Source organism: Vulpes lagopus, chromosome 2, assembly GCF_018345385.1.
Source record: "Vulpes lagopus strain Blue_001 chromosome 2, ASM1834538v1, whole genome shotgun sequence".
NCBI lineage: Eukaryota > Metazoa > Chordata > Mammalia > Carnivora > Canidae > Vulpes > Vulpes lagopus.
Genome location: NC_054825.1, coordinates 28,497,980 through 28,523,306, shown reverse-complemented (window position 1 = coordinate 28,523,306; position 25,327 = coordinate 28,497,980). Strand labels below are relative to the sequence as shown.

The 25,327-nt window shown below is 42.1% G+C and overlaps 1 protein-coding gene across 3 annotated transcripts in view; it reads right to left on the bottom strand.

The window, feature by feature from the left end:
* Positions 1 to 25,327, bottom strand: part of LOC121484112 (dynamin binding protein) — a 106,577-nt gene that overhangs the window by 44,839 nt on the left and 36,411 nt on the right. For all 3 annotated transcript variants that reach the window (XM_041742877.1, XM_041742876.1, XM_041742878.1), the window contains exon 4: positions 12,638 to 14,650. In XM_041742877.1, the coding sequence (XP_041598811.1) occupies positions 12,638 to 14,650 (2,013 nt within the window). The remainder of the gene's footprint in view (positions 1 to 12,637; positions 14,651 to 25,327) is intronic.

Below are 25,327 nucleotides of genomic sequence, written 5' to 3'. Positions count from 1 at the left end.
TTTCCTAAATCTCTCTTTCATCCAGCATATTTAGGAACTGGGGAATAAGATTAGAAAGCAGGTACATATAAAGATACCTACTTGAATCAACAAACATTAGATGGGCACCTATTATAGGTGAGGTATTGTGGAAGAGAGAAAAAAGTGGACAAGTTTGTCTCTGCCTCCTGCAATGCAGGAGCAACACTATAAAGGAGGGACACCTGGATGGCTCAGTGGTTGAGTGTCTGCCTTCATCAGCTCAGTGTGTGATCCTGGGGTCCCGGGATTGAGTCCCACATTGGGCTCCTTGCAGGAAGCCTGCTTCTCCCTCTGCCTATGTCTCTGCCTCACTTTCTCTGTATCTCTCATGAATAAATAAATAAAATTTTTTAAAAATAAACCCTCTATAAAGAAAAATCAAATGTGACAAGTTCTATAACAAACACAAATGGCAATGACAACAAAGCAGAGTCCCTGGCAGAGCAACTGGAGGTTTCACGGAAGTGGTAGCATTTGAACAGTGCCTTCAAAGCATAAGCAGAATCTCTACAGACTTTCTACATATGGAAAAGTAGGAAATGGGGAACAGTTTGAAAGATAGAATGAGTAAAAAAAAGTAATAGGAGATAAGGCTGGAGGAGTAGATTGGGGCAAATCCCAAGGGATCTGTTTTCTTTTTCCTTTTTTCAACTACCTAATGTGCTTTTGGATTCTCTTTTTTAAATTTATTTTTTATTTTATTTATTTATTCATGAGAGACACAGAGAGAAAGAGAGACAGAGACACGGGCAGAGGGAAAAGCAGGCTCCATGCAGGGAGCCCAACACGGGACTTGATCCCAGGTCTCCAGGATCACCTGTAGGCTGAAGGCAGCGCTAAACTGCTGAGCCACCCAGGCTGCCCTGGATTCTCTACTAATAGTTATCAAATCAACCTCTGGATTGTCAAATCTTCTGATTTTCACACAAAGGTTTCTGTTTGTTCTGTGCCCTCTCACCTTCCAAATCCACAGCTGAAGCAGCAGCTGCCCTGGCAGCTTCTGGGTTTTCAGTGCGAAGATGTGCTATGATCATGATGAGGGCTAGCAAGTTGATACCTTTTTTTTTTTTTTAATCTTCAGTATTATCCTTACTTTACTGTAGATAAAGAGTCTTGGAGTTTGAATAACTTGGTCACATAAGCTGGCACAAGGTAGGGCCACAACCCAAACTCGGTGCTGTTTGACTTTATGACACAAAACTAACAGAGGGTATCTCAAAAAATGTAGTAACACTTTAATTTCTCTCAAACTAAGCATACAAACAAACTCTATCACGGCCTAAGTCAGAAGCAGGCTACTTCTGAGGCAAGTATGTTCTCACACTGCCACCCCCCTGCCCCCCGCCATTCCCTCTATGTCTCCAGTCCCCTGCCCAAGTGTCCCTCCACCCTCTATGGCCACAGGCTTGTCTCCAGCCACTCAACCACAGTATGTGCCTAGACTGGCACATAAAATAAACTGGGCACACTTTTAAATGTAGAAAGTAAAGGTTAAGCTTTCCCTAACAACATGTTATAGAAAACAAAGTTCCCTTCAGCAACTTCATATCTTTGATAAAGCTAGCAGGATAAATAAGAAACACACCTAGTACATCAACAGAGAGAAGAGATAAAAGAGGATAAATTACAGGTACGAAGGATACTGGTTATAAAATGACCCACTGGAAGAGGTTAGGTGAAGCTAAAAGAATTGATCTTTGAATAAGAGAGTGCATAGTGGGTTATAGTAGAGATTCCTCACTCCCACCCCATTCCACTCCACCCTTCCTAAGTCCTATTGTCTTCAGGGGGTTAAAGACATTGTTCGCATAAAGATGCAAGCTGCCTCAGCTTCACCTCCTTATTGCTATGACCTAGAACTAATCAGAAGCTGAGAACCAGGAGCTTTTTTCATGTGATAAATCTCTGTACAAAGACATGTGGCCTGAGGGAAAGAGGAAGACAACTTTTCTACTTTTCTCAATCCTGGTATTATTGGCAAAATTCAACCCTTCAAAGGGTATCCCTGTCTGTGGCTCTCCCTGTCATGGGACACAACAGTAACATCCCAGTGGCTCTTCACAAGGCCCTAAAGTAGCACTTCTCCCCTCCACCCCCCACATTTTCTGTTTATCACCAGAGGGTGGGCAATCAGCTGTAGTGACCATCCATATCCCCCCTCTACTCCCAGTAGCAGATATGCTGTAGGACACAATGCTGGAAGGGAAGCTGGGCAGCAAAATTTGGAAGGAGACATAAAGGGAGGTGGTGCAGGAAAGGTAAAGGAAGAGGGATGAGACAGGAAAAGAACCAGCAAGAACATGTGCCTCCCTACACTTTTGTGGATATCTCTGTAACTGTGCAGACCATCCCTCTGGTCAGGTGCCCAATGTTTCCGATGTCACTGGTACCACAGTGACATTCTCTGATTCCTATGGTTCTTATTATTTTCCAGAGCCCCAAGCAAATCTCTCATCTCACCCATGTTACTTTATTATACTTGTTTATCTCCACCTATTACACTGAATGCTCCTTGCAGGGAAGAACCATTTATGTCCCAGTCTTCAACACAGCTCTGCACATGGGGTACCCAGCAGGTACAGACATGTTTGATGAGCGAATGCTTGCAGCATTTATTGGGCATGTGCTAGATGCCAGCCAGATAGAGGGCAGGATAGCTTAGAGGTTAAGAGTGCAGCTCTGCGAGCCCTGGGTGTGAATCTGGACTTTGCCACTCACCAGTTGCATAATTGGGGAAATTACTGAGGCTTTCTAAGCCTGTTTTGTCATGTTTTCATCTTAAGCACAGAAGACATGACATTTCTCTGGAACATGATTAATTATAAAAAGTATTATTGAGAAATTCCCACTACCTAGAATTTGAAACACTTTTGCTCTGCCACCTGTACATCTCATACAAGAATAGTTTACCAGTATATCTCAAATCCTACTAGTACGGAAATCAGTGAAAGATCATGGAACTTGCTATGGCTTTGGGGATGTAGCACTGAGCCAAGATCCCCTTAGGATTCCTTTTCAGACACTCTGAAATCATCAAGTATCTGGCAATCCCCCAGGACTTCGGGTACTCATTAAATGATTTTTTTTTTAAATGCCACCTTTCTTTTCTTCTTTCTTTTTTTCAAGATTTTATTTATTTATTCATGAGAGACAGAGAGACAGAGGCAGAAACAGAGGCAGAAGGACAAGCAGGCTCACTGCAGGGAGCCTGACATGGGACTCGATCCCAGGAACCCAAGATCATGCTCCAGGTGGAAGGCAGATGCTCAACCCCTGAGTCACCCAGGCATCCCTATTCCTTTTCTTAAGAAAACTCTACCCCTAACATGGGGCTCAAGCTCACCACCCCAAGACCAAGAGTTGCATGCTCTACCAACTGAGCTGAGCTGGCCAGGCACCCCTACATGATCACCCTTTGAGGACCCGCCCCAGCGCTCCTCCTCATACTTCACCTGGAGGGTAATCGATCGCTGCTGCCCGCACCTCTCCACCCTCGCCCCCAATCAGCACAGTGACCTGAGGGCTCAGTGGCCTAGCTCTTCCCCAACTCATCACACCAAATTTGCTCCAGGACCCCCTCCAACTGCCCCACCTCTGAGTCTGCCACAGGTCTCCTTCAGACCTGTGCTCCCTTGTAGAGCAGTCCTCTCCTGAGCATATTCAGATAGAAGTCTCCTCTCTGTAGTACCATCTGCTTTCCATCTTCCAGAAAATGACTCAATTTCTGGCCTTCCCATAATACTCTTTCTCCTCGGAACTTATTTTCTCAGTCATGTTCAGAGGAAGAGAGGAAGCCCCAATGAAGAGAGACAATTGGGAGAAGGAAAAGCAGAAGCTGGAGTCAGGGAGCACTGTAAAAGGCAATAAAGACAGGAATGTAGGAAAATTAGAGGTGTTTGGGGACAATCTGATATGCTCCGAAGAATGTGAATGCTCTCAATGGGATAGGGCTACAAGAAGCATTTAAGATGTCTCAGAATTTAAACCTGGTGATGAACTTAATAGGTTATGAGTTAGGTGAGGGTCCAAATAGGAAACTGGAATGGAGAGCAGCTTGGGGAAGTTGCTAGCATGAACAGGTGAGCATTTTGGAAACTTGTGTAACTGATAAGCTAGCAGTCAGAGGTATATCTGTGAGGGAAGGTTAAATATTTTTCCAAAGTGTAGCAACACATACATATATACTCTTACAGTTTTCAACAGATGAGGGTACTAAAAAATGTTATGCCTGGCATAATTTATTTTGGAAGTTGGCAAGGGTGATTTGGGATCCCTCCTCCATAAGTACTGGTATTTTTGAGTTTTTCAAGGGCAGCTTCCTACCACCAGCTCTCAGAGATCAACCACTCCTTCCTTAAGTTGAGACACACGGACCTCGTGGTATGGCATAGTGACAGAGCTCAAAAGACTGGACCATGACACTGACTTGAATTTGAATCCCAGCCCCACCACTGACCAACTGTGACACTCTGGGCCAAACCTCAGCTTTCTCATCTGTCAAATGTGGACAATGTGGAGGATTAGAAACGTGTTGAAAGACCCAGTACAGGGACACCTGGGTGGCTCAGTGGTTGAGCATCTGCCTTTGGCTCAGAGTGTGATCCTGGAGTCCTGGGATCAAGTCCCGCATCGGGCTCTCTGCATGAAGCCTGTTTCTCCCTTTGCCTATGTTTCTGCCTCTCTCTGTGTCTCTCATGAATAAATAAATAAAATCTTAAAAAAAAAAAAAAAAAACAAAGACCCAGCACATTGTTTAGCAGGTAGTAAGTGCTCAATTAATTATAATTATGGTCACTGGTAGGGGCACCTGGGTGGCTCAGTGTTTGAGCATCTGCCTTTTGCTCAGGTTGTGATCCAAAGAGCCTGCTTCTCCCTCTGCCTATGTCTTTGCCTCTCTGTCTCTCATGTATAAATAAATAAAATCTTAAAAAAAAAAAAAAGTTACGGTCACCAGCTTACCTTTCCAGTTCATTCAGCTCATGGCAAGGGTCATGCCTGGGCCACCTCTCTTTCTCTACCTACACTTTCTTTAAAAAAATTTTTTTAAGTAATCTCATTAAATGCTGTGGCTCTAAATAATGTCTGTGTGCTGCCAAATTTAGTTGTCCCTAATGTATGTCCCCAGCCCTAAACTCTCCCCTAATCAAACTGCCTAATCAACACATTCTACGGATGTCTCATCGGCTCGTCAACATGACCAAACCTGAGCTCCTGATTTCCACCCCATCCCACCTCCCCCAGCAGCCAGCATCCCCTGCAGTCTTCACTATTAATTGAGAAATTACTGGCAACTCCAGTCCTTCCAGTTGCTCCACCTCATGGTATCCTTAACTTCTTGTTTTCTTATACCTCACACCCAATCCACCAGCAAGTCCTATGGGCTCAAACTCAAAATCTATCTAGTACTGCACGCTCTGCATCATCTCCAGTCTACCGTCCTGGTCCAGGCTGCGTGGCCTCTTGCTTGCATCATTGCAGTAGCCTAACTAGTCCCTGTGCTCCTGTCCTGTGTCTGTCTGCAGCCAGAGTGACTCCGTAACGTTGTAAGTTAGATCTTACCACTCCCCTGTTCAAAATCTTCCTGTGGCTCCTCGTCTTATTCCTAACAACGAACTGTAAAACCCACACCTTCACTCTAGCTGAACTGACCTCTTTGCTATTCCTCAACCACTACAAGCACTCTTGCCCCTGCTGTTCCATCTGCTGGTGACAATTCCCCCTCCCGAAAATTGGCTTTGCTGCCTCCCTACAACCATTCAGATCTTTGCTCAAATGTCGCTTTTCAAGTGAGGTCTTCCCTGATTCCATAACTTCTTTTACATTCTAACACATGCTTATATTTCTACTAAATTATTGTTTGTCTCTCACCATGAGGGCAGAGATCACTGCTGTAACTCCAGAGCACTGCCTGAAATATGGCAGGAGCTCAATAGTTCTTGAATAAATGACTGCCCTAGAGTTTTTTTGTCTTTGGGGTCTTGCTACATTTGCTAAAGTGAAGGGTAGGAGGTGGGGCACTCAGGCAGTGGGATGGTGGCAGGAGTGCTCACCGTTGGAAGTTCCAAGCTAGAGGGAGTCAGGTCTTTTTACTGGGTCCTGCAAAGCCTCAGTGAAATCTGACACCAATACTTAAAATCCCTGGATCTATTCCAGCCTCTCAAGCCCTCTGCCCTGAGCTGAGGGTGAGAAAATGTTCACAAAGTCATACTACAAAGTTAAGATTAGTGATTCACAGGTTAATTCTAAGTTAACCATTTCAAGCTACATTTCTTGACATGTGTTAAAACACCTATCCTAAAAGGAAAAGCTAGTTTCCATCCTGAATTAACATAGATTATTAATGCCTTCTGACTCTGGTTGCTGTTTTATACCAAAATCCATTACAAGTAACTGAGCTCATTTTTACTGAGCCAACACCCTGAACCAGATGTCACAAGGATACTTGCTTTTTTCTTATGTACTGAAGAACCAGAAAGAAAGATTATTATTTCTTTCACATAAACTTTTATGTCTTGAAAGACCACAAAATGTTTTGGCTATTTAACTCTATTATTTTTTACTAGTTTGAGAATGAATTTTTAATACCCAAGGCATTCCAAGGAATCTTCAAAATAACAAATTGCTTCCATAACTTTCAAATTTTAAAAAATCTGTCTAGAGTATTATATATCACTTCAATATAAAGACGTTATTGGTTCCATATCAGTAATTTTCCAACTTGTTAATTGAATGGCTCTCTGTAGTGGGGCCTCAGATCTCACTCAGTATCTTGCCGAAAATGTTCTGTTCCTAAAAAGCACATTCTGATTTGATTTGTAAGAGTCTTTTAAAATTATCCTGAGAATCTCTGGTTAATATTCCTCCTGACATTATCTTAAAGGAAAGAGAAGCTGAGGAGCAAGGTTCCTGATGTGGAAGAGGCTGACTCTACACTTTACCATCCACTGCACTGATTCAGAACAGTGGGGTCCTAGCCCACACCGGAAAAACTACAGCTATGATTCACAGACAGCAAGACACAGTGTGGTTAAATACAGAGGTCAGTATCACTCTGACCTCCACTAGTGTTTCAGAGATACACAAATATGAATGATACTGTGACTGTGTCATTTTTATTAATCAATGGATAGCCAGTGCCTGCCTCGTAGTATGTGCCCAAGAAATATTTGCTGAGTAAAGAAATGAATGTACTTGTCATTTTGAGGCATGTGAGCCTCTCCTAGAGACAGAATAGAACTATCAAATGCTAAAGTAAGATTCTCTCAGGGCTACAGGGTATAGTCCTAGGGGTTCTAAAAAGTGACACATACTGTTAATACACACACATACACACACACACACACACAATGAAATATTAGCCATCAAAAAGAATGAAATCTTATCATTTGCAACAACGTGGATGGAGCTAGAGGGCATTATGCTAAGTGAAGTAAGTCAGAGAAAGACAAATACCATATGATTTCACTCACATGTGGAATTTACGAAACAAAACAGATGAACATATGGGAAAGGGGAAAAAGAGAGAGGGAAGCAAACCCTAAGAGACTCTTAACTACAGAAAACAAAGTGAGAGTTGATGAAAGGAGGTGGGTGGGTGATGGGCTGAATGGGTGATGGGGATTAAGGAGCTCACTTGTGATGAGCACTGGGTTTTTGTAGGTCAGTGATAAACCACTAAATTCTACATCTGAAACCAATTTTACCATATATGTTAACTAATCTGAGTTTAAATAAAATATAAATAAATGAATGAATGTAGCATATACCAGGTAATCTGAAAGTCTGTGGATTAACCCTAAATGTTTCCACTGCTCCAGAAATCAACCTCTTTATCAGATTTGAAGGTACTGTGTTCAGACATGGACCTTCACTTATTAACCAGCAGCTTATTTGACTAGAAGCTCTTTGAGGGAGGGGAGCACACCTGTGTTTTGTTTTTTGTTTTTTTGTTTTTTTCTCACACCTGTGTTTTACTCTGTCGTTAGCACAGCATCTGGCACAAAGCAAAAGCTCAACAAACATTTGCTGGGTGAATGAGTGGCTGAACTGAATACCATCCTGCAGCCTGCAAGACGGCATTTCATTGCCCAGTTCGCTATGATCAGAGACGTCTCCTACTATCCTACCCTGACTCTATGTGCTAATTTCAAATTTAAAACCCCAAATTCTCAGGGCCAAATACTTGCTTATCTAAAATTTTTGGGCCTTTGTTATTTCTACTAATTGAAGTTTGGGTTATATAGGCCAACCCTCTTATAGAAAAAAAGTTTAAAAAGTTGGAGGAAGGGATGCCTGGGTGGCTTAGCAGTTGAACATCTGCCTTTCCATGCAAGGCGTGATCCTGGTCCTGGGATTAAGTCCCGCATCGGGCTCCCTGTGTGGAGCCTGTTTCTCCCTCGTCTATGTCTCTGCCTCTCTCTGTGTGTCTCTCATGAATAAATAAACATAATCTTTAAAAAAAGTCGGAGAAAATATTTTAAAAATCTTAAAACTATCAATACACTGAGAAGTTGGTAGTGCACTGGCCAAAACCAAAGGAAAACTGGAATCCAGACAGGTAAAAAACCACAGAAATGGTACTGCCCTAGGACATTTTGCCAGTCCCCCAAAACAGAACTTATGTTTCAATGATCCTCTGGGGAGAAGTGGTCAAAAACTCAAAACCCAGACCGTATCCGAGGTGAGAAGTCTAAAAAGAGACCTTTTTCTATAAGAAGCTAAGATTCCAAAGGACTCCTGAGAGTGAGTCATAAATAGACCAGCCCTCTTACAAAATTACAGTTGGGGTTCCAATATCCTGGTTGTCCACAGAATTTTAAGCCTTGAAATTAGTCTCAGGTAACTGAACTGAGACTGAGTAGTGATTCCATCTGGGAATTCCTTCTCAGCATTTCTTAGGAAATTTATATGCCTTTCTGAATCCTAAGAAAAATCAGTCAAGAAATGTGGAAAACAAGAGAAAATACTATAATTCTCCTGTGAGAATAAAGCCTGGTAATAAATGTAGACACATTACTGGTTTAAAGGAATTCACCGACGTCAAGTCAAAGCAAGAACTGACACAGAGTAAAAGGTTAAGGTTGACCAGGATAAGAGTACACTGGAGAGAAGTGATCAGGATCTAATCAGTTAGTTTTGCTTGTAGCTGTTGCTATGCTGTGAGTGTGTTTATAAGTGTTTGTGTTCGTGGCCCTGTGTGCTGCTAACAGTGAGTCACTCTGGCAAATAAAATAAATATTAATGAGCTTATTTGTACAGTACATTTTATACAAATCTTCTGAAGTGCTGTTCAAGAAATACCCAAGTTTTAGAAACAAAATAAGTCCTTAAATTGGCAATTCTGACAAATGATTCTGTGTAGTGTTAAATCTTGCACATAGTGGTGAATAATGTTCCATTATTTGAATACTACCCAAAAGTGTTTGCCCAGTGTTCTCCAGGGTTTAATATTTGCTATAGATTATAATTCTTTAAAAATATTGTAAAAGATTATAGAGAAAAAATGATTAATATTGAATCATTATGTCATACATTACATAAGTTTCAGGTGCACATCAATTATACCTCGATAAAACATTTTTAAGATATGAATACTGTCAAAAATTTATTGTCTAAATTTTGAATTAGCAAAAACAATATTGATTTCAATGGCAGGGTCAAAATCAGAACAAGAACACAAAATATTTTCATTGTTAAAAAAGAAAATGAGCTTACATGAAGCAACGTGTACCTTAATGGCCCCATCTAAAGATACTTTTAGATATATTCTTATTTCAACCAACATCAATCCAAGATGGAAACTCTCTCCTATGCCTAGACTATTAGCAAAACAAAGATTAGTACTATCAGGGCAGCTAAAGTTTGGGTATTTAAAATCTTGTTTTAAGAGTAATTTTTCGGGCAGCCCGGGTAGCTCAGCGGTTTAGCGCTGCCTTCAGCCCAGGGCGTGATCCTGGAGTCCGGGGATCAAGTCCCATGTTGGGTTCCCTGCATGGAGCCTGCTTCTCCCTCTGCCTGTGTCTCTGCCTCTCTCTCTCTCTCTCTCTCTCTCTCTCTCTGTGTCTCATAAATAAATAAATAAAATCTTTAAAAAAAAAAGAATAATTTTTCAATACTAATTATTTGTGATATTATTTTAAAGGTTTGAAATTATTTTTATTTAGCTTTTATTTTATGTTAATGGTCCCTTCTAAAATTTTCAAATGTCTACTATCATGTTAATTTTGGATTTTGACAAATATTCTATAATTATGTAGGATGTTAAGGTAAGGGGAAGCTGAGTGAAGGATATATGAGAACTTTAATTTTTTGCAACTTTTCTATAATAAATAAGTTATATTGTAAGTATATATATATATAATAAGTAGAAATGTTTTAAAGATTTATTTATTTTAGAGAGAGAGAGAGAGCACAAGTGGAGAGGCAGAGAGAATCTCAAGCAGACTCCACACTGAGCGAGGAACCTAATACAGGGCTCGAACTCATTACCCCAAGATCAAGAGTCACATGCCTTACCAACTGTAAGCCAGCCAGACACCTCTAAAAAGCATCATTATTGAGAAATTCGCACTACCTAGAATTTGAAACACTTTAGTTCTGCCACCTGTATATCTCATACAAGAATAGTTTACCAGTATATCTCAAATATTACAAGTATGGAAGGCAATGGAAGATCCTGGAACTTGCTATGGCTTTGGGGATGTAGCACTGAGCCAAGATCCCCTTAGAATTCCTTTTCAGACACTCTGAAATCATCAAGTATCTGGCAATCCCCCAGGACTTCAGGTACTCATATTAAATGATCATTTTTTTTTAATGCCACCTACCTTTCTTTCTTTCTTTTTTTAAGATTTTATTTATCTATTCATGAGAAGCAGAGACAGAGGCAGAAGGACAAGCAGGCTTGCTGCAGGGAGCCTGACGCGGGACTTGATCCCAGGAACCCAAGATCATGCTCCGGGTGGAAGGCAGATGCTCAACCCCTGAGTCACCCAGGCGTCCCTATCCTTTTCTTATTTATTTATTTATTTATTTATTTATTTATTTATTTATTTATTTATTTATTTATTTATTTTTAAAGATTTTATTTATTTATTCATGAGAGAGACACAGAGAGAGAGAGAGGCAGAGACACAGGCAGAGAGAGAAGCAGGCTCCATGCAGGGAGCCTGACATGGGACTCGATCCCTGGTCTCCAGGATCAGGCCCTGGGTTGAAGGTGGTGCTAAACAGCTGAGCCACCCAGGCTGCCCCCCTATTCCTTTTCTTAAGTAAAATCTACCTCTAACATGGGGCTCAAGCTCACCACCCCAAGACCAAGAGTTGCATGCTCTACCAATTGACCTGAGCTGGCCAGGCGCTCCTACATGCTCACCTTTTGAGGACCTGCCCCAGCGCTCCTCCTCATGCTTCACCTGGAGGGTAATTGCTGCTGCCCCCACCTCCCTATCCCCGCCCCCAATCAGCACAGTGACCTGAGGGCTCAGTGGCCTAGCTCTTCCCCAATTCATCACACCAAATTTGCTCCAGGACCCCCTCCTACTGCCCCACCTCTGAGTCTGCCACAGGTCTCCCTCAGACCTGTGCTCCCTTGTAGAGCAGTCCACTCCTGAGCATATTCAGATAGAAGTCTCCTCTCTGTAGTACCATCTGCTTTCCATCTTCCAGAAAATGACTCGATTTCTGGCCTTCCCATAATACTCTTTCTCCTCGGAACTTATTTTCTCAGTCACGTTCAGCAGTCTGAAGTAGAGGGGAGGGAGTCCGTGTAGCTGGCCCACCAGTAGTGTTTTCTGCCCTGATGACATATGGGCTCAGAGCTCTCTGGCACACCTGCCCAAAGTGACATGGCCATGTCGTCCTTGGGCCCTAGACTGCTGATGTTGCCTTGCTTTTTGCCTCTTCCTCCTCTAGAAATTATTTCTCATGTGAATCTGGTGAACATGAATGGAGTCCCCTGAGGCTGGTGAGTCACCCCTCAGGTAAGGGACAGGAAATTTTTGAACACACAAGATGGAAAGCAGAAAACTATAGTAAAAACAGGAGCTCCCAGCTCCCTTGGTAAGCTACTCACTCTCTACAAATCTTATCTTCCTCATTTATTTATGCATTATCCCAAGACGTTTAGGGTGGCTGTGGATTATTTGTGCAAGCAAATGGTAACAAGCCCGTATTATGAACAAGTTAATAATTGTTAACTCTTACAGTTACTATTGAAACCTAATCCTTAAACCACAAAGTTATAAGATGGAGTTTTTTCATGAATCTTAGCCTAGAAGTCTTTAATCCTTATTAGAGCCTGGTTAAAGAAGGTCATTATACTCAGGACCTCCCACATATAGGACTGCAACGGAGGCCTTAGCACCACAGGAGGTATAAATGTCAGAGGTCTCAGCTGCTCCATCTGAGCAGCAAGTGAAGTCAGGAGGCTACAGTCGTAAGATATATCAAAACAGAGCAGTCGAATTGGGAGACAGAGTAAGAAATTAGGTAATGAAAAAGCAACTCATTCTTTGTCAATCAAAGATGGTAACATCTCCCTGAAAAACATGGGGACGCTGTTATGTGGACTTGTGGATGTCAAGGAATGTGTACCTCGTACTTCGTCGTCACTTACCTCTGAGTTGCTGGAGTTCCATATTCAAACTTTCAATGTTGCTCTCATAGAACTCAAGATCCTCAGGGGTCTCAGCCCTTAGAGATTCATCTTGCTTCTCCTCCAATGTTAAGTTGGGCTCTTCTGGAGCTGGGCTACACATATCCAAGTCCTGTTCCATTTCCTGAATCCTCACCAATACGAGTGGACACTGGGAAGTCTGGTCCAAAGTCTGGTCCAGGTTCTCAGGGCCCTCCTTCTCTGGGGACTCACAGCTCGCATGGGTGAAGAGCCCGGGGGTGAAGAGCCCGGGGGTGACTGCAGTCACCCTGTGCTGTGCCGAGGGAGGCAGGGGAGCTGGGCGAGAGGGTCGCATTGCCAAGGGTGGTTCCGGCTTCAGGTTCTGGTCAAGAAGCACATGGGGGGAGGTGGATGCTGGAGTACTGGGACGCGGTGGCGGGGGCCTGAGGGCTCTTCTCCTCTCGGGCAGCTCCTGTGGGGTGATTGACTTTGAGGAACCTCGGACAATGTCCTTCTCAGAGTTAAAGTTCATGATTGAAAAGTGGCGCAAGATTGCCTCTGGTTCTGCACCGGGTCCTGACAGGCTCTTTTCAAACTCTACCAACTGTTGTGTCAACTTAGAATCCAGGTCAGTGTGGCCTCCTCCCTGCCCCAGTGCCATCAAGTCTGCTGCAAACATCCTGTCTTGTAGACCGGCCTTCACTTCTGATCTCTCTGATGCAGAACAAAAGCTGGAGGCATTTTCTTTGGGTGTGTGGTACTTTTTAGTACCTCTAACCATGCTCTGGAGCTGAGAGCTCAGCAGGCTAGGTCTGACCACCCTAGGGGCCAAAGGACAAGAGCTACCGTGAGGAGATGGCACGGGCTTCTGAAAGGATTTTGGTGGAGAGTACATTCCTCTGGGAGGCCGGCTGGAGTAGTCTTTCGCTTTGGCTTCTACGGGAAGAGGGTCAGAGTACTGCTCTGTGCTTAGGTGGCCCCCTCCCGTTGTAGAATAATACTGGTTTTGCTGCCATCTGGGACGAAAAGGTACCTGAGGTTGGGAAGAAACCCCGTTGATCGTCTCTGAAGGATCCTCTGCAGAAGAGTGTCTGGCAAGAGGCTGTTCGTGGCCCCAGCCTGGGCTTCTTGGGGGCCCCCGTGAGGTGCCCTCATCCTGATGAGAGCTTTTGTGTACTTCACACTCAGAAGTCAGATGCTCCAGGGGAGAAGCAGATGTTTCAGAAATGACACAGTTGGACTTCTCTGCTTTATATTCAGGAGATTTGTGCCTTCCCTCCACCATTAAGGGGTTCTCTCGACAATCTATGGAAGTGTCAGGGATTTCAGTAGGGCTGCTTTCCTGTGGCAGGTCCATGGTCTCCTCTGCTCTTGTTTTAGAAAACAGCTTCACAAATCGGTAAGGAAAGATGCCTGTCCTGCCCTTCAGTGATCCTTCTAGCCAGCCATCTTCCAGTGTCCCCAGAATTCGGATTTTATCACCTACCTCAAAATCCAACTCATTCGGCTCCAGGGCCTGGAATCTGTAGAGGGCAATTCCATAGGTCCCCGGCTGCTCCTCATCTTCCTCTGGCCCCCTCTCCTCTTCTCCTGTAGGGGTCTCTTCTTCACCATTAATAATGCATTCATTGTGATTTCCAGAACTTACCAACTCATCCACAGTTCTAAGGGGCCCCAAAAGCTCTACAAACCCTTCTGGAAAAATGCCTCTTCGGCCCTCTAATTCCCCTTCAAACCAGCCTGGTTCAGGAACTCCAATGATGGTAATCACATCCCCTTCTCTGAAGTCCAGCTCTTCATCCAACTGGGCTGAAAGCCCCATCAGTGCCCGGGCTTGTCCCATTGAGTATTCTGGAATCTGGAGCAGGGCACTCTGGGAGTGCCACCGCCGGCTCTGTGAGGAGAGGCAGAGCTCCCGCACACATGAGGATGGGAAGAAGCCACGGGCACCCCAGCAGCTTCGGCCCTGCAGCCAGCTGGCAGTGGGAGCATCATCGAGAATCACCAGATCACCTGAAGAAAGAGAAGCAAAGATAATGACATAAGTCATCTCCCGAGAAGAACATTACTGTAACTAATAAAACAACTCATCATTTTAAACATCTATCAGATTCAGGAAAATATACCTCTGGAGTTTTAAGGGCACAATACTTTTGGTAATTGGGAGAACTAGTGACAATTTAGTGAATTTTGACAATTTAGTGATAACACAGTGCACAGTCCTGTAAACCAGGAGTTTTCAATATGTGGTCCATGGCATCCTGGGGGAGCCCCAAGATCCTTTCAGAGAGTCTGGAAAGTCAAAACTATCATATTTTCTTCATACATTTTATATATACTTCAGTTAAAACAACAATATATCATAGCAGATTGAATATAAATACAAATATGAGAATCTAGCTCTCTTCTATTAAACCAAATTTGCAAAAATGTAAACCAATGATATTCTTCTCACTATATTTTGTTAGAAAACTGATTGTTTTCCATTAAAAATATGCTATTTATGTTAGTATATAATAGGTTTTAGGGGTGCCTGGGTGGCTCAGTGGCTGAGCATCTGCCTTTAGCTCAGGGCATGATCCTGGGTTCCTGAGGATGGAGTCCCGCATCAGGCTCCCTGTGGGGAGCTTGCTTCTCCCTCTGCCTCTGCCTCTGCCTCTCTGTGTGTCTCTCATGAATAAATAAACTCCTAAAAAATAGGTTTTAAAAAATGAATTGATAAATTTTTTAAAAATTTCTGTTTTAATAGCTCACATTGCAAATATCAACAGACCCACATAAGCAAGAGCTCTTTAGTGCCTCAATAACTTTTAAGAGTATAAAAGGCTCCTAGGACCAAGAAGTTTGAAAAACACCACTATAAACAATGTTCTTACAGTCTATGCCATTGGATTAATTTATAAATGATAAAGAATATACACATGTCCACTAAAATCCTTTGTACAGATGTACCGGCTCTCTCATACTAACTGCTATCAGTAGCAAATACGAAAATATGAAACAATGAAAGAAATCTTCAGGAATGGTTTCTTTGATGGCAGTACAGGGTGTGGGCAACAAGCTCTTCATTTACTTCTTCCAGAAGCCGTTTTGAACTATCCTTACCCTGACAATACATCATAATGAAATCCTAAAAGCATGTTCTAGCAATCAGTACTTTTGTTTTTGAAAATAGCTCCAATGTCGATGTTTCAGGTTAACTTCACAAAAATGTAAATTGACCAGTTAGTATCTATATTACTGTTGAATGAAGTAAGGTAAAGGAAGGATAGGGCACAGTGATTCTGGAAGAAAATGAAGTTAAAACTCAGTTTTAGAGGTTCCCCCCCCCCAACTTAAGGAACTACTCTATAGTTCTGTAATAAATTGTTTTATAACAAACGCTTAATTATCTGATAATGGATTGTTCATTTTGTGAATTAACAGTTTTAACCTTTTTTAAACTTCCTCAACAACACCTAGTCAACTTCACTTTCATCAGCAGAGGTGATCAGGGAATGGAATCAGCCCAAGGAAAATAAGACCAGGACAGCAGAGCACCTAACAAAGCCATGTAAGTCCTTTTATAGTCAAGCATATTTTGAAATTGGATTATCGTTTAGGGTATCAACTTGCATGCTCTTGATATATAAACAAATCAAGTCTGTCCTATCTTCCCACCAAGTGAATCACATATTCCTTAATGGCAGGTACCACTTATCTCGTGTATTTCCTGACTTGGATACAATGCCTTTCACATATCAAGTGTTCCATGTCCATTTGATAACGACAATGATTCTTCAACTCCAAGTCCCAAATAAATTAATCATATCTTCCCTCCAAAACTGGCTCCAGGCTGCTAGCTTCCTCTTTCCCTTTAATATTTTCTTATATGCCTTAAAAAAAAAAGATTTTATCTATTTGAGAATGAGCGAGGGAGAGAGAGAGAGCACACACGAGCACAAGCAGGGCAGAGAGGGGTGCAGAGGGAGAGGGAGAAGAACCCCTTGCTGAGCAGGAAGCCCAAATTGGGGCTCATCCCAGGACTCAAAGATCATGACTTTATGCCGAAGGCAGACACTTAACTGACTGAGCCACCCGTTTCCTCTCCCTTTAATATCTTCTTGCAGAAACTGTTTCCACTCATTACTTGCTCTTGCTACCATGTAGTCCAACAATCATCATCTCACTCTCTTTTCTTTTCTTTTTTTAAAGATTTTATTTACTTATTCATGAGAGACACACAGAGAGGCAGAGACACAGGCAGAGGGAGAAGCAGGATCCCTGGGGGGAGCCTGATGCAGAACTTGATCCCAGGACCCCGGGATCATGCCCTGAGCCAAAGGCAGATGCTCAACCACTGAGCCACCCAGGTGCCCCATCATCTCACTCTCTTACCTTGTCCCAGACTTTGTCTCTTCCAGCCTCTTCCAAATGATTTATGCCAAACTAAGCTGATCAATGTACCAATCTTATCACATCCCTCTCCTGCTCAAACTTGTCCCACAAGGCATGAAAGCTCCTTCCTACTCTTATAGGATTCTTCTCTAAAAATCCTATTCTTATTATCTGAAATATATGTTTGCTCCAGACACTCTCTAAAGAGATTTAGTTAGTTTAGTAACTAAGTATCAGTCTAACCTGGGTATGTTTTTTTTTTTTTATGTTTTTACCTCAGTGCAACCTGGCATCCACTACCTCTCACCCCCACCCCAGTCAGCCAATATCTCACCTATGAGACCCTATTCCACACAAGGGCATTTTCATTAGCTCCTACATAAGCCTGTCCATCTGAAACCCTAGCATACCTCTCCAAGACACCTTGGAAATCCACATTCATCTTGGTCATCTGTAGCCTACTAAAGAAATGATCGTTTACATCATTAATTTTGGCACTTGTATTTTTATATGTTATACAGCATATAATGTAAGCTTTTGCAGTTGGTGGAAGGCAACCAATATGTTCTCACTGATTTGATATGTTTTGCTTAGATATTCTTGAAAAATAGGGTCTTGATTATCTGTTTCTATATTCCTTTAATTTATGACTCAATAGTGATTGGTTAGAGCTTGGAGTCCTGAGAATTATACAAGTGATTTTTCAACCCACTAACTCTAAGGCTATTCCATCAGAACCAGAACCAGAAACTCCAGAATTGGAGACACAATAGGCACAATAGGCCTTTTGGTGAAGAAGAAGAATAAAAGGTGGCCACAAGTTCCACTCCTCTGGCTTTTAAATGAACTGGCTTTCCTAAAGCTATAGGGTTATAATATTTTCCTTGCTTTGCCAGATCTCCAGGAAACCATCAGACTAGGGCTTGCTTTTCCTATTTTCAGCTGGGCGATTGTTTTGATAAGCTTTATTACCTGGCAGACTGTTGGCTACTTCTATATAAAAACGTGAATTTTTAAAAAATCACAGTTTAGATCCTGAAAAGCACCTGAGAGATAATTTTGCTTAACACTTTTATTTTGTCGCTGAGTCCTGAGGTTTTTTGTTTTGTTTTGTTTTGTTTTTGAAGATTTATTGGTTTATTCAGAGAGAGAGAGGCAGAGACACAGGCAGAGGGAGAAGCAGGCTCCATTCAGGAAGCCCGACGCGGGACTCGATCCCGGGTCTCCAGGATCACGCCCTAGGCTGCAGGCGGCGCTAAACCGCTGCGCCACCCGGGCTGCCCTAGCACTGAGGTTTTTGCACAAATCTCTCATTTTTATCAGAAAGAGTCATGCAGCTATTCCTTTGGCATCTTAGATTCCTGAGGGATGGAGGCTACCTAGTGGTCATTTCCAGACTTCTGAAACAATATGAGGAACTGTTGGAAGAGAGTGCCCAGACTTTGAAAATAGAAAAATAGGAAGTGTGGTGACCCTTAGGGCCAACCTGAGGCTTTCACTCATGCAGTTAATCCCAGCCACAGGCTGCTTGGTTAGGAGGGATGCCTGGGTGGCTCAGTGATTGGGCGTCAGGCTGCCTTCGGCTCAAGGCGTGATCGCGTGACCCTGTGGCCCTGGATCGAGTCCCGCATCAGGCTCCTTGCATGGATCCTGCTTCTCCCTCTGCCTGCGTCTCTGCCTTTCTCTCTCAGTCTCTCATGAATAAATAAATAAAATATTTTTTAAAATGCATTAGGAATGAGATGGTAAGGGACACCTGGGTGGGGCTCAGCAGTTGAGTGTCTGCCTTTGGCTCAGGGCATGATCCTGGAGTTCTGGGATCGAGTCCCACATCCGGCTCCCTGTAGGGAGCCTGCTTCTCTCTCTGCCTATGTCTCTGCCTCTCTCTGTGTGTCTCTCATGAATAAATAAATAAAATAATAAAATCTTAAAAAAAAAAAAAAGGAATAAGATGGTAAGAACAAATGCAAGTCTTCCTAGAATCTGAATACAAATAGTCTGACTCTGTAGTATTAGGTGCCTCCCACCCTAATCATAATACCCAGGATACTATGTGCTTTATGGAGACTGACCACACATGTTACTTAGATTTCCATATAAGCCATTACAGAACCTACCCTCGTATGTCACACACATGGCATCACAGACTTAGGGCATGGGTGCTATATCATTTATCAGGTTATTTATTTTTTATTTATTTTTTTTTTAAATTTTTTTTTTTTAAATTTTTATTTATTTATGATAGTCACAGAGAGACAGAGAGAGAGGCAGAAACACAGGCAGAGGGAGAAACAGGCTCCATGCACCGGGAGCCTGACGTGGGACTCGATCCCGGGTCTCCAGGATCGCGCCCTGGGCCAAAGGCAAGCGCCAAACCACTGCGCCACCCAGGGATCCCCCTATCAGGTTATTTATAAATCAAGTCTTTAAAAAGTTAAAAATAGAACTACCCTATGATCCAATAATTGCACTACTGGGGTACTTACCCCCTATACAAAAACACTTATTCAAAGGGATATATTCACACCTGTGTTTATTGCAGCATTATTTACAATAGTCAAATTATGGAAGCAGCCTCCATATCCATTGATAGATGAATGGATGAAGATATAATACACACAATGGAATATTATTCAGATTCAGCCATAAAAAAGAAAGAAATCTTGCCATTTGCAACGACATGGATAGAGATATGGAGGGCACAATGCTAAGTGAAATAAGGCAGTCAGAAAAAATTACCATGTGATCTCACTCATATGTGGAATTTAAGAAATAAAACAAATGAGGGGCACCTGGGTGGCTCAGGTCGTGACCTTTAAAAAAGAGAGAAACAAACCAAGAAACAGACTCTTAAATACAGAGAACAAACTGATGGTTATCAGAGGGGAGGGAGGTGGGGGGATGGGTGAAATAGGTGATGGGGATGAGGAGCACATTTATCATGATGAGCACTGAGTAATGTACAGAATCGCTGAGTCACCATATTGTAGCCTGAAACTAATATAACACTGTATGTTAACTATGTTAGAACTAAATTTAAAACTTAATTTAAAAATAACAATAAATTTATGAATTTATTTCTAATTGGTCTATTTTGAGGGTGGGAAGTGGCCTGGAAACAAGGTTATAGGCATTCTGTGTTATATGAGGCAATGATTAATGGTATTTCATCACTCCCACTAGCTTTTTTATCTCCTCTTTCTCTGTATTTTCCTTGTCATACTTTCATTTTTGTTTTTTTGTTTTTTTTCTCCTTCTGTTTATTTTTAAGACAGTCAGTGGCCCCTGGACAACTGCACTGATCCTTCTAAGAGGAAACCTTGTTTTTCTCTCTTTAAAAAGTTTTTCTATTTGAGTAGAATTAACACACAATGTTAGTTTCACGTGTACAGCACAGTGACTTGACTTCTCTACATGCTATGTTATGCTCACTACAAGCATACCTACCATCTGTCACCATATGTGGTTATCACAGTACCACTGACCATATTCCTCATGCTGAGCCTTATCCCTGTGACTTCTTCATTCTATAGCTGGAAGCCTGTACCTCCCACTTCCTTCATGCAATTTGCCCATCCCTCTACCACTCCACCACTCTGGCAACCACCACTTTGTTCTCTGTATTAAGAGGCTTGATTCTGCTTTTTTGTTTTGTTTATTCATTTGCTTCTCTGGATTCCACATATGAGTGAATTCATTTGGTATTTGTCTTTCTCAGTCTGACTTATTTTACTTAGCATAATACTCTCTAGATCTATCCATGTTGCCACAAATGGCACAATCTCATTCTTTCTTATGGCCACATAATATCCCATTGTATATATTTACCACGTGTTCCTTATCCATTTATCTGTCAACAGACACTTAGGTTGCTTCCATATCTTGGCTATTGTAAATAATGCTGCAATAAACATATAGGTGCACATATCTTTTCAAGTTAGTGGTGTTGTTTTTTTTTTTTTTTTAAATCTTTATTTATTTATGATAGTCACAGAGAGGGAGAGAGAGAGAGGCAGAGACACAGGCAGAGGGAGGAGCAGGCTCCATGCACCGGGAGCCCGACGTGGGATTCGATCCTGGGTCTCCAGGATCGCGCCCTGGGCCAAAGGCAGGCGCCAAACCGCTGCGCCACCCAGGGATCCCTCAAGTTAGTGGTTTTTTAAAAAAGATTTTATTTACTTATTTATTTATTTGAGAGATAGAGAGCACACGCTCGCATGTGCACATTGAGGAAAGGGGGAGGGAGAGGGAGAGAGAGAATCCCAAGCAGATTCCACACAGAGCACGGAGCCCCATGTGGGGCTTGATCACACGATCCTACAACCCTGATAGCACAACCTGACCTGAAACTAAGAGCTGGAAGCTTAGCTGATTGAGCCACCCAGGCAGCTCAGTGTTTTTGCTTTCTTTAGGTAAATTATTGGAATTATTGGATCATGTGGTGTTTCTATGTTTGTTTTTTCATTTTGAGAGAAAGAGAGCATATGCATGTGTGCATACAAGTGCAAGTGGGGAAGAGAGGTGGGGGGTGGTGGCAGGCAGAGGGAGAGGATGCATGACCCTGAGATCATGACCTGAGCTGCAACCAAGAGTCTGATGCTTGGCCAGCTGAGCCGCCCAGGTGCCCCTAGTTTTTAACTTTTTGAGGAAGCTCTACACTGTTTTCCACAGTGGCTGATGGGAATTTACATTCCCATCAACAGTATCCAAGAGTTCCTTTTCTTCCCACATCCTCACCAACACTTGTTATTTCTTGTCTTTTTGATTTTAGCTATTCTGACAGGTATAAGGTATTATCTCATTGTGGTTTTGATTGTGTTTCCCCGATGATTAGTAATGTTGAGCCTCTTTTCATATATCTTTTGGTACATCAAAATAAAAAACTTTTGTACAGTGAAGGAAACCATCAACAAAATAAAAAAGCAAGCTACTGGATGGGAGAAGATATTTGCAAATGACGTATCTGATGAGGTTAATATCCAAAATACATAAAGAACTTAACGCAACACCAAAAAAAAGAACAATCCGATTAAAACATGGGCAGAGGGTCTGAATAGGCATTTTTCCAAAGAAGATATACAAAGATAGCCTTGTTTCTGAGTTTAAATATAACTCAAACGACAGAAAACAGTTCAAAACAATTGGAGAGCTTTGTGGAAAGGAGAAAGAGTGACACCTGCTGGAAGAACTACTGGTGATTCCAATTCCAGATATAATCTCCCTGGGAAAATGTCCATATACACAAACCTTCATGTAATTATCAGGAAACAAGCCCCCCAAAGCATATCTATGAAGTCCAAGAATCCTAGGTTAAGAATAATAAAGATAGCTCATCTTAAATGCGTGCCTACCTTGTGCCAGATGCTTTATATATATAACCTCATGCAGCCTTCACAACTACCTGAGTTAGATATTAGTATCCCACTGAGGCTGAGAGAATGCAAGTAACTAACCTAAAGTCACAGCGATGGAATTGTGGAATTGTATTTACATCTAGGGCCATCAGAGTTCTTATCTCCTAATTTATATTGCCTGCTCTCAATATATCTAAACCCATATATTTTTTTCTAAGATTTTTTATTTATTTGACAGAGAGAGAGAGCACAAACTGTGGGAATAGCAGAAAGAGAGGGAGCATCAGGCTCTCCACTGAGCAGGAAGCCCAGAGAAGAGCTCGATCCCAGGACTCTGGAATCGTGACCTGAGCCTAAGGAAGATGCCCAACCGACTGAGCCACCCACGTGCCCCACATATATTTCTTTAATAATATAATTTGCAATTAAAATGTCATCTTTTCTATTAACCCCAATGATATTTCTGAAAGGTAAGTCGATAACAATTACCTAAGGCAGCATGGTACAATAAAACAAGTCTCAAACCATCCCACATGCTCTTAAGGTTTTCAAATCCCCTCCTGACATATATTAAATCACCAAAAATATTATTTACACAGAATAGGAGAGCTTCATTGCTACACTGAAGGTACTAAGATAAAGAAACAGGAAACAGGATTAATAGTACTAGAAAGCAGGGATCGAGGAACATATGCTACTCATGAGCTGAGATACTGATCTAATGGAAAAAATTTTCAGTCTAAGAAGTAAAAGGGCCATTCTAAGCACCAGACTTGAAAATTGAAAAGCCTAGACTCAAATCTTCCAAATTATATGTGGTATAAAACAATACTTTCATTTTGTACTGATTTTGTTTCCAACTAGTAAAACTACTATCTGTTAATGTGGACTGTCACGAACAGAAAACTAGGGAAGTTAATAGCATTTCTGCGTCTCATGCTAAACTTCCCAAAAGAAACAAATTGTAGAGGTACATCTAACTTTCCCATTCTCAAAGGCTTATTTGTTCAAATCAGAAGACATGGAGATAAAAGAAAGGTAAAAACAGAAGGAAAGAGAGCTGAATAGTCAGTGCACTTATTGGCAGGAGAGCATCAGGGAAGAGATGATAAAACCACTGACAGCCTATCTCTTTCTAGTTGCTTCCTATGTATTGCCCCTGCTGCATCCTCTTCCTTCCTTCCCATCCTACTCAAGATAACATCTACAGATTCCAGGACCCAGCCTTAGTTTGAGTCAGTCTTGGTTCAGGAAGCTCATGGCTGAAAGGTCCATGCCTAGGGTCTTCCTGAGAAATCATTTTGGTGGCCCTGAGATTCCTGAGGTGGATTTTAACTCCAAACAAGTTCAGAACAACCCATGAGACCAGTCCTCCCAGAGAAGGCATTCAGCAGAAAATCTTTCTTTTTAGTATCTAAAACTAGATGACACAAGATATGATTATGAAGCAAAAAAGCTAATTCTAGAAGCCACATCCTCAAGTTCCCCAAATGTTATAGACCTTGCATATTCCTACAGAGTATTTTCTTATGCCCACTATTTGCTCCAGGAACCAGGTATAGGAAAGGACAAATCTATGCCACCCATATCCTCTGCAGAGCTCTGATCGAAGCCACTGTACTCTGGACTTTTCTCCTTATTCCCTCTGGTCTGACATGAATGACAGACCCCCCCCCCCCGGAGTGGGAGGGCTGTGAGTACAGGCAGATAGAAATTCCCTGCTATAACATCTTGATCTATTTCTTTCTGCCTTCCCAATACTGATTAACAAGGAGCTGTTCAGAAAAGAGGTAGAGGGTCAGTGTAAAGTGAAGTGTAAGAAACTCTCAAAATAGATTTGAGGATAGAGATCCAAATCCGATATTCCTTCTTCTCCTAAAGGTTAGGGAAGTTTGCTAGGTCCTGTCTTTCCCCACTTCTGACCTGTCTCTCTCATATGTGCACATGGTTTAAGAAATTAAGCCTATCCCTTTAGGGCCATGCTCAAAAGAACAAGTAACAATATTAATAACATGCCAAATAAATTCTACCATTTTGCTGGCTGTCCTGACTCATCACAAAATTGCACTGATCATAAACATTCTTGGTTTCTGTGCTTATGCAGAAATGTGTGGACTTAAATATATTTGGTGAAATGGTTCATTTTTGTTTAAGATTTATTTATTCATGAGAGACACAGAGAGAGAGAGTCAGAGACACAGGCAGAAGGAGAAGCAGGCTCCCTGTGGAGAGCCCAATGTGGGACTTGATCCGGGGATCCGGGATCACGTCGTGAGCCCAAGGCAGACGCTCAACCACTGATCCACCCTAGCATCCCTGGTGAAATGGTTTAGAGTCCATCTTTAGAAGTTCATACAGTGGAAAGAGAATGCTGAACTTATAATCAGGTGACATGACTTCATCTCCTGAGACCAAAAGTTCTTACCTGCAGGTAACATTCTTTGAAACTCATTTTCATTATTTATTAAATGCAGTTAATAATATCTACTTTGCTACCTCCCAGCACTGTGGTGAGGATCAAATTAGAATGTATTAGAAAATACAATGGAAATTACAAAATGCTATGCAAATATAAGGCATATTATTGTCAGCACAATCTTGCTATAACTAAGATCTCCAGAGGTTAGACACTTAAAAAAATTCCAAAAGAGATCTAGTTGTCTAAATGGGTCAACTCCACTAATCCTGTTTATTTTTATTTTTTACTTTTTTAGAGACAGAGAGAGAGCACATGTGCACAAGTGGGGAGGGGCAAAAGAGGAAAAGAAACCCAAGCAGTCTCCCCACTGAGCATGGAGCCTGACATGGGGCTCCATCTCACAAGCCTGAGGTCATAATCTGAGCCGAAATCAAGAGTCAGATGCTTAACCAATTTAGCTACCCAGGTGCCCCAACTAATCTTATTTTAAACAGTCTACTCCTGGGGTGCCTGGATGGCTCAATCAGTTAAGTGTCTCCC